A 12,386-nucleotide genomic window follows, 5' to 3' on the forward strand; every position below is an offset into this window, starting at 1 on the left:
GCGTGGGTTTTCTCCGGGTTCTCCGGTTTCCTCCCCCATTACAAAAACATGCTCGGTTAATTGGCGAATCCAAATTGTCCATAGGTATGAATGTGAGTGTGAATGGTTGTTTGTCTATATGTGCCCTGTGATTGGCTGGCCACCAGTCCAGGGTGTACCCCGCCTCTCGCCCCAAGACAGCTGGGATAGGCTCCAGCAGCCCCCGCGACCCTCGTGAGGTAAAAGCTGGAGAAAATGAATGAATGAATGAATGAAAGTAATATTTTGAATAACAAATCAAAGTTGTGGCCTCACAGCTAGGAGACCAGGGTTCAATTCCACCCTTGGCCATCTCTGTGTGGAGTTTGCATGTTCTCCCCGTGCATACATGGATTTTCTCCGGGTACTCTGGTTTCCTCCCACATTCCAAAAACATGCTAGGTTAATTGGCGACTCCAAATTGTCCATAGGTATGAATGTGAGTGTGAATGGTTGTTTGTCTATATGTGCCCTGTGATTGGCTGGCCAGCAGTCCAGGGTGAACCCCGCCTCTTGCACGAAGACAGCTGGGATAGGCTCCAGCACCCCCCGCGACCCTCGTGAGGAAAAGCGGTAGAAAATGAATGAATGAATATTATGAATGAATATGAATATGAATATTATGGTAATAAGTGAAAATATGGGACACAAATTTACAAAGAAAGTTGAAATATTTGAGAAAAAAAAAGAAAAATGAGCAAGCAAAGTTCATATGCCTTTTCACTTCTTGGCATATGTTCCATATTTTGCTCTATAAAATACCAAAGTGGCCCTTGCATCTTTTCATGTTTCACTATGTGGCCCTTGGTACTGTATTGGATACTGTATACTGTATTGTGTGCTCATGCACGCGCTCCTCCTGTGCAGCTGCTGGCCGGTAGGGGGCAGTGTTAGGCGGCGTGGAGGAGCTTCATCTTCTAGTGATGCCACACTTGCAATACATGACAATAAATACAATAAAACAAATAATAAACATAATGTAATCAAATAACCTGTAACAAAATATCTAAATATGCACATAGAACGCTTTATTATTTGGTTAAGAGGTGATCTTATTAGGCACTTTATTAGCGGTCAAGTGCTTCAGAGGACTAAATTGACCTTTTTAAAAATGTACATGTTTAAAAAGTATAGATATTTCCGGAATAAATATATTGCATGCATTCAGAGGGCGGCGGCATCTCTCACTCCCCCAACCAGTCTCTCTCTCTCTCTCTTTCTCTCTCTCTTTCTCTCTCTGTGCACGTAGAGTCAGCGTCCTCTCAGAGTCAGTCACAACCGCCGTGCACAGACACGCGTGTAAGGACCCCATTCAGTCCAACCTGCGCCTATTTGGACCCGAGGATTTGCGGAGGCTTCGCATCCTATTGATATTTTTGCACTTTTTGGGTGTTCCTCCCCACGACCCCTCATCTTCATTCCCCCCTCACTGGGGGAGCTGTGATTTATTTTTTTTTGTATTATTCTTCTTTTCCATCCCCTCGCCGTGGACTGAGGAGTTTGCTTGTGTTTGATATGGGGAGAAGTGCGCAGAGACGCCATGGAGCTGGACTCGGGTCGTGGAGGTGCGCCACGCCGGGTGTCCTCCTCGTCTCGCGGCTGCTGCTGCTGCTGTTGCTGCTGGGCTGCTTCGTCCACGCAGGACTCGGCCAGGGTAAGTTAGTGTGGCGTTCTTAATGACTGTGTGTGTGGAAGATGCGTGGAAAAGAAGACGTGCGTGGAGGGGGGGTACTGTATATATCTTTGAAGGTTTTCCTTTTACTTGCAGAAGCTTGGTGCAAATTGTGATTTTTCTCCACGCATTTCTCCTCAATGATAATCCACTTTATTATTTGCATAAAACCCATTTTGAAGACTATACTTACACTTGAAGTAATATACTTTTAAAGTCATTTTAGAGTATATAAATCATATTTTGGGTGTCCCCCATGGAGCTAGTGCTTGCTTAAATGCTAAATATGCTAAAAAGTTATGCATATTTAAAGAAAAAAAAAACACAACTTTCCCCCTTACATTACATCTTTGTTGTACCACTAATTCTAAATATATTTTTAAAATGTGCCACGGGCCGATAAAACATGAGTTACGGGCTGCCAGTAGTCCTGTGGCCGCACTTTGGACACCCGTACCTTAGCTATATCGTATATACAGTGCTCTCAAGTCACAAACTCCCTCCCAAAAACATAACAAATGTGTGCTTTTTGCATCGGAAACAGACTAAAAATTATTTCTCTGTGTGTGTGTGTATTCAGTGGTTGGCATGTGAGGAGATCGAGGGTTCGAATCCCCGTTTGGGCATGTGTGTGCGTGGGCTTTCTACGGGTACATTCCAGGAAATTGCTTGCGCATAGGCGTGGATGTGCTTCTTTGCGTATACTGTATGTGTCCCGTGATTGGCTGCCGACCGGTCTAGGGTGTCGCACGCCTCTCACACTCAGGCAGCTGGGATAGGCTCCAGCTTAGCCACGGCCCAAATCAGGACAAGGGTGATAGAAAATGGATAAATGGACACAATTTCTTTTTGAAGTGTCTGGAATGACTCCACTTTTAATTAAGATACTTGGTGTAAAACTAATAAAAGTCATGTATTGGATGACTTTTTGTCGCTGATTGTAGTGGACTTGACCCCAGGGTCACAACACTACAAGACAGCAGTGTTTCTTTCATGAACAAGACACAGAAACATGTCGAAAAAAATGAGTTTTTTCCACACACCAAACACAATGACATGGAAAAAATGTCCATGTCTTTTAGATTTGTGGTCGACTAAAACAAGCTAACCTTTTATTTACTACTATACGTATACTGGATGCATTAGCTCTGCTTCTCCCTACTCCTTTTCAGACACACAGTATTGACTTGTGAAAGTGTAACCGAGTATACTATGTAACTTTATTACTGATTCTATGTTACTTTGGCAGTGAATTAGTTAATAGTGGTTAACTTCTTTTTACACTTCAGTGAGAGCAGTGCTGAAATGGTTTATGATGGGCATAGTTTGACACTGGAGCAGATAATTTTCCATTATTTCTTATGGGGAAAAATGGACCCAAATGTTGCCCAGTACTTTGGCATTCCTTATAAAAGTGGAGTTTTTTTTTTTTTTTTTGCAATGATTCGTTAGCTTCTTTATAAACTTTTATCCCAAGCAACAGAATGCCTGTGTCACGCATCAAAGTATGATAGTTTGGCTTCTTTATACACTTTTATGACAGTTATCAATGTAAAAGATGGTGGCAGTTTGACCTTGGAAGTGATAATTTTCCATGCTTTCCTATGGGAAACAATGTACTACCACATGAAAAATTGTGTTCATAGTAGCCAAGAAGTTGATAAGTACTTAAGTACTTGTACATCTCCTCATTAAAGTCCTTCAAGTGTTTTTTTTAGTTTTTTTAATCATTATATTTGATGTTTTTGTACACGTAACATTCACTTCTCTCCATTAATTCAGATCCTTTTAAGCTTTTTACCAGTTGAACTCCATTGGGCTTGTTTCTCTTTTATTAAAAAAAAAAAAGTCAATATTTAAAGATAGTCCAAAACGGTGAAAGGTCTCCTTGTTTACACGTTGAATGGTCGCAGCCACGTTCCCCCATTCAGCTGCTGGAAGGAGTGGCGACGGGGGGGTTGTTGGCGGAATTGGAGGTTGTGTTTCTACCGGGGTCATTCCTCAGCTTCTGGTTACACGACATGATTCATATTTCCATCGGCAGTTGGTTCGCAGTGGCACACACACGTCGTACACAGACGCTTAGCCTTTTTCACTTGAAAATGAAATAGTTGGCACTCAAGCTCGGTCTAAGACCAGTGTGTTGAAGTCGTGTGTGTGTATGCGTGGATGTCGGTGTGTAGGCGTGTTAGCTCAACTTAGGATGCTATGTGTGTGTGTTTGGACTTATATGCCAGCCAACATGTCTGTACGTGGGAGTTGTGTGATTTTTCTATGTGTGCGTGAACTTGGCATTGTGACAACACTAAGGTGGGGATCTCATGGTGTTTCATTGTGTGTGTGTGTGCAGTTGGCATTATGATACTGCCAGAGCTCTCCTGCTGTCAGCCATTATGCTGTGATCCTGTCCCATGGTGCACCGCAGCCATTCAGGGTTCACAGCTTGGCGCTCTGACTACAGCTGGGACAGTATTCAAATAGGCAAATGGGCCAGTTGGATTGGTCACTCTAAACCGCCCAATGGCCCGACTGGCAAAGCTTGATCTGTGCTATGTTCATGGTGGGAATGTTTTGGGAGTCCAAAAGTAAATTTTTCATTTTTTTTACCATTATGCAAGCTAGACGATATCATTAATAACTGGTGGGAGGAGTGATGTTATTGTTTGACATGTCTGTTTGTGCATTAGCAATTATACTTTGCGCTTTGGCTTTTCATATTATTTCAAGTCTTTGTTTTTCCATTACGCAAGATAGAGGTTGTCATTAATAACTGGTGGGAGGAGTGATCTTATTGTTTGACACGTCTGTTTGTGCATTAGCAATAATACTTTGCGCTTTGGCTTTTCATATTATTTCAAGTCTCTGTTTTTCCATTATGCAAGATAGAGGTTGTCATTAATAACTGGTGGGAGGAGTGATCTTATTGTTTGACACGTCTGTTTGTGCATTAGCAATAACACTTTGCGCTTTGGCTTTTCATATTATTTCAAGTCTCTGTTTTTCCATTATGCAAGATAGAGGTTGTCCTTAATAACTGGTGGGAGGAGTGATGTTATTGTTTGACACGTCTGTTTGTGCACAAGCAATTTTACCTTGTGCTTTGACTTGTCACATTATTTCAAGGCTTTTTGTTGATTTCTACTATTCAAGGTAGAAGTTATTAATAACTGGTGGGAGGAGTGATGTTATTGTTTGACATGTCTGTTTGTGCATTAGCAATAATGCTTTGCGCTTTGGCTTTTCATATTATTTCAAGTCTTTGTTTTTCCATTATGCAAGATAGAGGATATCATTAATAACTGGTAGGAGGAGTGAGCTTATTGTTTCACACGTCTGTTTGTGCATTAGCAATAATACTTTGCGCTTTGGCTTTTCATATTATTTCAAGGCTTTTTGTTCATTTCTACTATTCAAGGTAGAAGTTATTAATAACTGGTGGGAGGAGTGATCTTATTGTTTGACACATCTATGTTGTTTGTGCATTAGCAAAAGTACTTTGCGCTTTGACTTTTCATATTATTTCAAGTCTTTGTTTTTCCATTTTGCAAGGTAGAGGTTGTCATTAATAACTGGTGGGAGGAGTGATGTTATTGTTTGACACGTCTGTTTGTGCACAAGCAATTTTACCTTGCGCTTTGACTTGTCACATTATTTCAAGGCTTTTTGTTCATTTCTACTATTCAAGGTAGAAGTTATTAATAACTGGTGGGAGGAGTGATCTTATTGTTTGACATGTTAATGGTTGTGCATTAGCAATTGTACTTTGCGCTTTGACTTTTTATATTATTTCAATTCTTTGTTTTTACCATTATGCAAGACAGAGGATATCATTAATAACTGGTAGGAGGAGTGATGCTATTGTTTGACACGTCTGTTTGTGCATTAGCAATAATACTTTGCGCTTTGGCTTTTCATATTATTTCAAGTCTTTGTTTTTCCATTGTGCAAGATAGAGGTTGTCGTTAATAACTGGTAGGAGGAGTGATGTTATTGTTTGACACGTCTGTTTGTGCACAAGCAATTTTACCTCGTGCTCTGACTTGTCACATTATTTCAAGGCTTTTTTTCATTTCTACTATTCAAGGTAGAAGTTATTAATAACTGGTGGGAGGAGTGATCTTATTGTTTGACACATCTATGTTGTTTGTGTATTAGCAATAGTACTTTGCGCTTTGACTTTTCATATTATTTCAAGTCTTTGTTTTTCCATTTTGCAAGGTAGAGGTTGTCATTAATACCTGGCGGGAGGAGTGATCTTATTGTTTGACATGTTAATGTTCGTGCATTAGCAATTGTACCTTGCGCTTTGACTTTTCATATTATTTCAAGTCTTTGTTTTTTCCATTATGCAAGGTAGAGGTTGTTGTTAATAACTGGTGGGAGGAGTGATCGTATTGTTTGACACATTCATGTTTGTGCACAAGCAATCGTACCTTGTGCTTGACTTCCCACATTATTTCAAGTCTTTCTGATCATTTCCATGAAGCAATGTGGAGGTTATCATTCATTTCTGGAGGGAGGAATGATCACACTGATTATATGGCATGTGTACGTTGTGCGTGCTTGAGATTTGACTTTGTGGATTATTTTGAGTCTTTCTATTTCTAATATGCAAGGTGGTTATTCTTAACTGGTGGGAGGAAGGATGACATTGAGTTAATGAGGCACAACTTGGACTTTCTGTGCATTTCTTTTAGGCAAGTTGGTTGGTATCATTAATAGCTTGTCGGTTATGCAACACATCCAGGTTAGGTATGTATATTAACAATTAACAAGACTCTAAATAGTTCAAGCTATTATTTTCCTCAGTAAAAACACTCATCAGACGATGATTTTGTAAATGTAGGAGCTTCAGATGCGATATAATGTATAACACAGCCACTAGAGGGCACCTTTGTTCGCTACGTGACACCCTGGGAGGTCTCCACCAGTGTCATTGTCCGTAATTCTCGTCTTTCTTTGATATTTTGGGTCCGGTGACAGCATTTGTCACCATTCACTCGCATTTTCTGGAGGAATTTTAATTTTTGCCGTTTCTGCAAGATACAGGGAGGAAAACGGGCGAGATGAATGGATGAGGAAAAGGGGGGAGATCTCTCTGGGTGGTTTGTACCAGCTTTGATCACTCCACTTGGACTCGACAAGCTGACTGACGCGCACACACACACACACACACACGGCAAGAGACGCCGCAGCTCCAACAATGCCGCATTTTGTCTGTGGACGTCCATCCCCGTGAGCGTACGCGTGCGCGTGAAAGGAAGTCTTTGACTGCGTCTGGCCCGCTTTTGTATGGACGAGCCTCCCGCTGCTTGTGATGGCATAGTTGCCTCACCTCTTCTTCTTCTTCTTTTTCAAGGTCTGGGCCGTGATGAGACTTTTCTTTTTTCCTTCCCGCCCACCTCTGTCTCTTCTTTCCGCTTACGGAAAAGCATTTTTACTGACCTTTCTCACCACCCCTCCCTTCTCTCCATTCCTCTCCTCCTTGCCTGCGGCCTTGTGTTCTCTCTCATTCACTCATTACATTTTATGATGGACTGTGAAAAATGTCCGCCTACACGCTGGTGCATTTCATGTTTTTTTTTTTTTTAACTTGTACACACATCACATTACGGCTCTACTTGCTTCCTACCTACCTTCGAGTTGTCTTTTTATGAGGGTTTTTGGCAGGCTGCCTTTCCAATGGTTACACCACCATAGCTGATGGACACTCACAGGACACAACATTAGGTACATCTTTCACCTTTCCGAACCAGTACAATACAAATACAAAGAATGCAACAAAATAAAGAATAATGCCCATGTTGACCATATTGTTGATTTTTGTTATTAGAATTAATGTTGGTTTTTAGTAAGATTTTGGGAGGCAAAATACTGTATAAAACTAAATAAAATGAAATAAAATAATGATAATTCTATTGAGTTTCATTTGTAAATTCATCAAAAAGAAAAAAAATGCGTTTAGTTTTAATCACATGTTTCCAATTTATTTGTTTTTTATTGTATTGTTGTATTTGTTTTATTTTAAATCAAAATTAAATTAAATAAAAATTTCTTTGCAGTATAATCTTTTAAAACCAATTTATTAAAATTTGTAACTCTCAAATAATTTTTTGTATATCCCAAGACATGTTTCCATATTCTTGCATTTAATTTTAATCACATGTTTCCAATTTATTTGTGTTTTTATTATTATAATTGTTGTATTTGTTTTATTTTAAATCAAAATTAAATTAAATAAAAATGTCTATGCAGTATAATCTTTTAAAACCAATTTATTAAAATTTGTAACTCTCAAATAATTTTTTTGTATTTTCCAAGACATGTTTCCATATTCTTGTATTTCTAAAAATGATGTACCAATATCATATTTAATAGAACTTTTGTGGCTTTATCATCACCTTTGTTCACGATTGGCTGTTGACGTCACATGGTTCTACTGCCATAGTGAGGAAGTGAAGTCAGTGGATAGAAATATGATGATTGTTTGTACTCTAAAGGGCAACTCTTTCTTTGCGTGTGCTACTAAACCTCATGAAAAGACACGGAAGGCAAGCACAACAATTATGTCCAATTAAGCACAACACCGTGAATACCTCCTCCAGCGTGTCTGCATCCTCTGCAGGGGAACACCCGGGATGCCCCCCTCACCCCCCGGAGAGTTTGGAAAGGAGCTAGTCGTAGGAGATGCTAAATGTTCTCCTTTCCCGGCTGTCTCTCCTCCCCAGCTACGTATCAGGCCCTAATTCCTTCTAGAGTTTCATGTACGGATCTGGAATGATGAATTTTTCATGGCGCATGAAACCCGAGGCCTCATTTGGGGCTCTGGTTTCCAGCCTTTTTGTTTTACCTAGTGTGTGTGTGTGTGTGTGTGGAGAAGTGCGTTATTTTCCACTCGTTATTTTTGCTTTGAAAACCAGTAAGTGTGCATTTTAATAGCTGTTTTAAGTGAAAATTTACTTTATTTGGATCATTTCAACTTCAAATGTCATGGTGAACGGACTTCTTGCCGTCCTGCTTTTGCCCTCCTCCTTCCTGCTCTCAGACTTTTTTTTTTTTTTTTTAACCACCGTCCTCTTGCAACTGTCTCCCTCCCACTCTGTCTCCTTCTTCATGGATTTACTCTCTTTAATTAGCATGAAGCCCAAACAGTGGACATATTGTGGCACTGACGGGAGTCCCAGGAGCAGAAGGATATTGTCCTTGTGTGTGTGTGTGTGTGTGTGTGTGTGTGCGTGGGTGGGTGTGTAAACTCATCAGTCAGTGATGCGGAGGGGTGTGTGTGTGTGTTGTGCATATGCACACATGCAAACACAGGTAAAGCGCCACCTCGCCTTGTAGACATTATGTCTTGTTTTCTCCCCTTTGTGGTCTATATATCCATTTTTAACTCGGTACCGTAAAACCTGTAATAAATGGGCAAGGTGTTTTTTTTTTTTATTTGCCTCAGAAATTAGCAGCATCTTATCGCCGACTGGAGGCCCCCAGAGGGTGCAAAAAAACAACCTGTTCAGTTTTAATCCCGTCTCCTGTCCCGCCGGGTCCATGTCGTCCTTTGACACCCGCTTTGGATTAACGCCAACGTATTAGTGTGCTTAGCTCGTATTTAAGTAAGATGCTAATTTGACGTCAGGATGCTTCAAATGCAACTAAAAGGTCACCTCAAGTTTTTTGACTTGACGCGAATGAGACCTCGACAGTTCATTTGCCTCCAGTACTCCAGTACTCCAGTACTGTATGTAGTGTTTGTGGTAATTGGAGTATTTATTTCGATATTTTGCGCTATAGAGTTAGTGTCGTGTAAATCTAGTCGTGGCGTGTCACTTGGAAGCGAACGCTTCCTCCAGGGCTGCCGGCACGGTCGGCAGATGGCTGCTGGCTGTGTTTGTGTGTCGCAGCAAGAGGGTCTTTATTTGTCTCATCATGAATATGTAATCAAGCCCTCCTATTGACAAATGAAGATGCGCCGTGACGGCGGGGGGTCCAGCACGGCTGGGACCCCCGATTCTTTTCCTCGTTAAGCGTATTGTCCCAAACACAGAACACGAGGACACAGAATACCCCTGATATCGGGGGTGTCCAAACTTTTTCTGGTGTGGACTACATAATAAGGGCCACTTCAGTGTTTTTGAAACCAGTGTAGATATGCTAAGAAGTCAAATACCTCAGTTTATTTGGTCCAGACCTGACCAAATCCTTATTTATAAATTGAATATTTTGATGGCTCGAGCATGGAAAACCCATTAAAGACCTTATAAATATGTTTTTGTAGTATTATTAGAGCCGTCTAGACATAAAATAGCACTCCTGTAGTCACTTTTACACTTGTATTACCCAATATAGTTGCCATAATAGAAATATCTACAGTAAATAAGACCTCATGTGTTAGCATTGATAGCCCACTTAGTGGCTTTTGTGGCTTTTGGCTCATCAATGTCACTTTGCAGGCCCCGCCTCTTAAAGGCACACACGTCACAGATATTTTATTACATATCACATTACATTACATATTACATATACATGTTTTTTTGTACGTTTGTTTTTTTGTACGTTTAACCATTTTTATAATGGAAAATGCTGAATTTGGGCCCAAAATATGTACAATTTTCTTGTATATGCATATGTTATGTAATGATAACTGGCTGTGTTTAACCATGCAACAGTGATCATTTATCAATTAGCCTATTATTAGTATGAATGTCGCTATTTGCTGTTTTTCTACCTCCATTTTTGCTGTTGTTTTTTTGAAATTTTCCAAATTTTTCTTCTCAAAATATTATATTATGACTTTATTTCCATATTATAAATACTTCCCAAGCCTAATTTCCCCAAAATACGATTTTTTTTGTCATATTACAACTCTAAAAAATAATATTATATAATAATATAATAATATTATAAAATAATAAAATAAATATATATAATTTATAAATGTATATAAAAAATAAAAATAAATAATAATAATATTATTAAATAATATTATATAATAATATTATTTTTAATATAATAATATTTGTTCTCAATTAAAATGACATTATTCTTCATCGCATTATGAGTTTATTCATGTAAAATGTCTACTTTTTTCTCATTAGAATTTGACTTTTGTGTCTTAGTATATTGACTTTGTGGTAAAATTACAGCAGTTTTTTTTATTTCTGCTGCTGCTATTTTAACTTTGTTCCTGTAAATTTCCTTCTTGTAATATTGTGACTTTATTCCCGTAATATTTTTACTACTTTTTTACTACTACGTAATATTTTTACTTACTTTAATATTTTTGTTATCGTAGCATTAGATTCCAATAATAGTTTTGGTTGTCACTAATAATATTATGAAGCTAAAAAAAATATTTTCTGTTTTACTTTTTCAAGTGTATGCGATTAAAAGGATGTTAATTTTTCCTCATACTGTTGTGTACATCTTTTTCACTTTTTTGTTAATATTTTGACTTTATTTTTGCTGATATTTTTCACCTTTGCTGCAGGCTAATGGCCCCCAGGCCACACTTTAGACACCCCATATCTTTGATGTGTCATCGTATTTATATGTAAGTGTAAGTAAGTTCTGGTTCTGCCTGGAGAGAAAAATCTTCACATACCAGCAACCCCCTCAACCGGTAATCCAGTGGAGTACTCAACCCAACCTGAAACCATAATTACCATAATCACCACTGTAACGTTTTACCTCGCAGGCGCTTACGTCTGCACTTTGCACAAACACACAAAGAAGTGTGTGTCCGTCTTGGGTGAAGAACTACTTTGTTCTCTTTGGGAATGTCAGAAAAGATGGATCTACCCGAGGCTTTAGTGACCACTTCTCTGCCTCTGAAGATATGATTTCATCTCCTTAAATAAGCACAGGGACCGTTTTGCTCTTTTTGAGGATCGATTGTAAAAAAATGTAAAAAAAAAAAATAGACAGAGATACAAATAACATTGCAAGAGTGCATTGGTCCAGGTTTCTCCCAAGTAGCAGTCGGTTCCTGTTTTCAAGGTATGCCAAAATATTAAAATGGATAAAAATGTCGCTAAAATTCTACGTCATACCATGAGAGAAAGATTTAAGAGAAATACTTTGCCTGTGATATTCCTTGCAGTCAAATACTTTTACATTTTTATAAAAAAAAAAACATCAATTGAATAGTAAAATAGTTGTTGATTAATCTGATAATCGATTAATCACTGACTAATTGCTTTCATTGCTACTTGCATGTTCTGCAAAAAGCGTATTTAAGAAGGTTGTAAACAGGATTGCTATGCTATAACTCTAATGCTACTAATGCTAAACTAGCACCAACTGGCGCCGGGCCAGTGGACTCCTAGAATCATTGGCGCAACTTGGCTCGCGTCATTACATTCCAGCGGATTCCAATAGGCGCATTGTTTGCGACATTTGGTTCCACTTGATGGATTTTAAACATTTTGAAATGTTTGAAAACGCCAAACTCAATTTTTGCCGCCGTTACAGGCCACCACGAGCCAGTTGGGAGGCAGTTTGAGCCACCGCATGTCACTAGGCACCTTATTGGCGACACGAGGCGCAACAGCAAATTGCATTGGCGTGAACTGGCACCAACTGGCGCCAGCCCAGTGGACTCTTAGCATAAGGAATCCCGCTTTGTGGGAATTCATTTATCACGGTTGGCTCTGGAACCAATTAACTGCGATAAAGGAGGGATTTGTGTATATGATAAACA

General features: G+C 39.2%; 1 protein-coding gene across 3 annotated transcripts in view; it reads left to right on the forward strand.

The window, feature by feature from the left end:
- Positions 1-1,268: 1,268 nt before the first annotated feature.
- unc5ca (unc-5 netrin receptor Ca) overlaps positions 1,269-12,386 on the forward strand; it is a 250,279-nt gene continuing 239,161 nt past the window's right edge. For all 3 annotated transcript variants that reach the window (XM_058070370.1, XM_058070372.1, XM_058070371.1), the window contains exon 1: positions 1,269-1,672. In XM_058070370.1, the coding sequence (XP_057926353.1) occupies positions 1,534-1,672 (139 nt within the window). In that variant the 5' untranslated portion in view covers positions 1,269-1,533. The remainder of the gene's footprint in view (positions 1,673-12,386) is intronic.

The sequence above is a fragment of the Doryrhamphus excisus genome, chromosome 4 (genome assembly GCF_030265055.1).
Source record: "Doryrhamphus excisus isolate RoL2022-K1 chromosome 4, RoL_Dexc_1.0, whole genome shotgun sequence".
NCBI classification, from domain to species: domain Eukaryota; kingdom Metazoa; phylum Chordata; class Actinopteri; order Syngnathiformes; family Syngnathidae; genus Doryrhamphus; species Doryrhamphus excisus.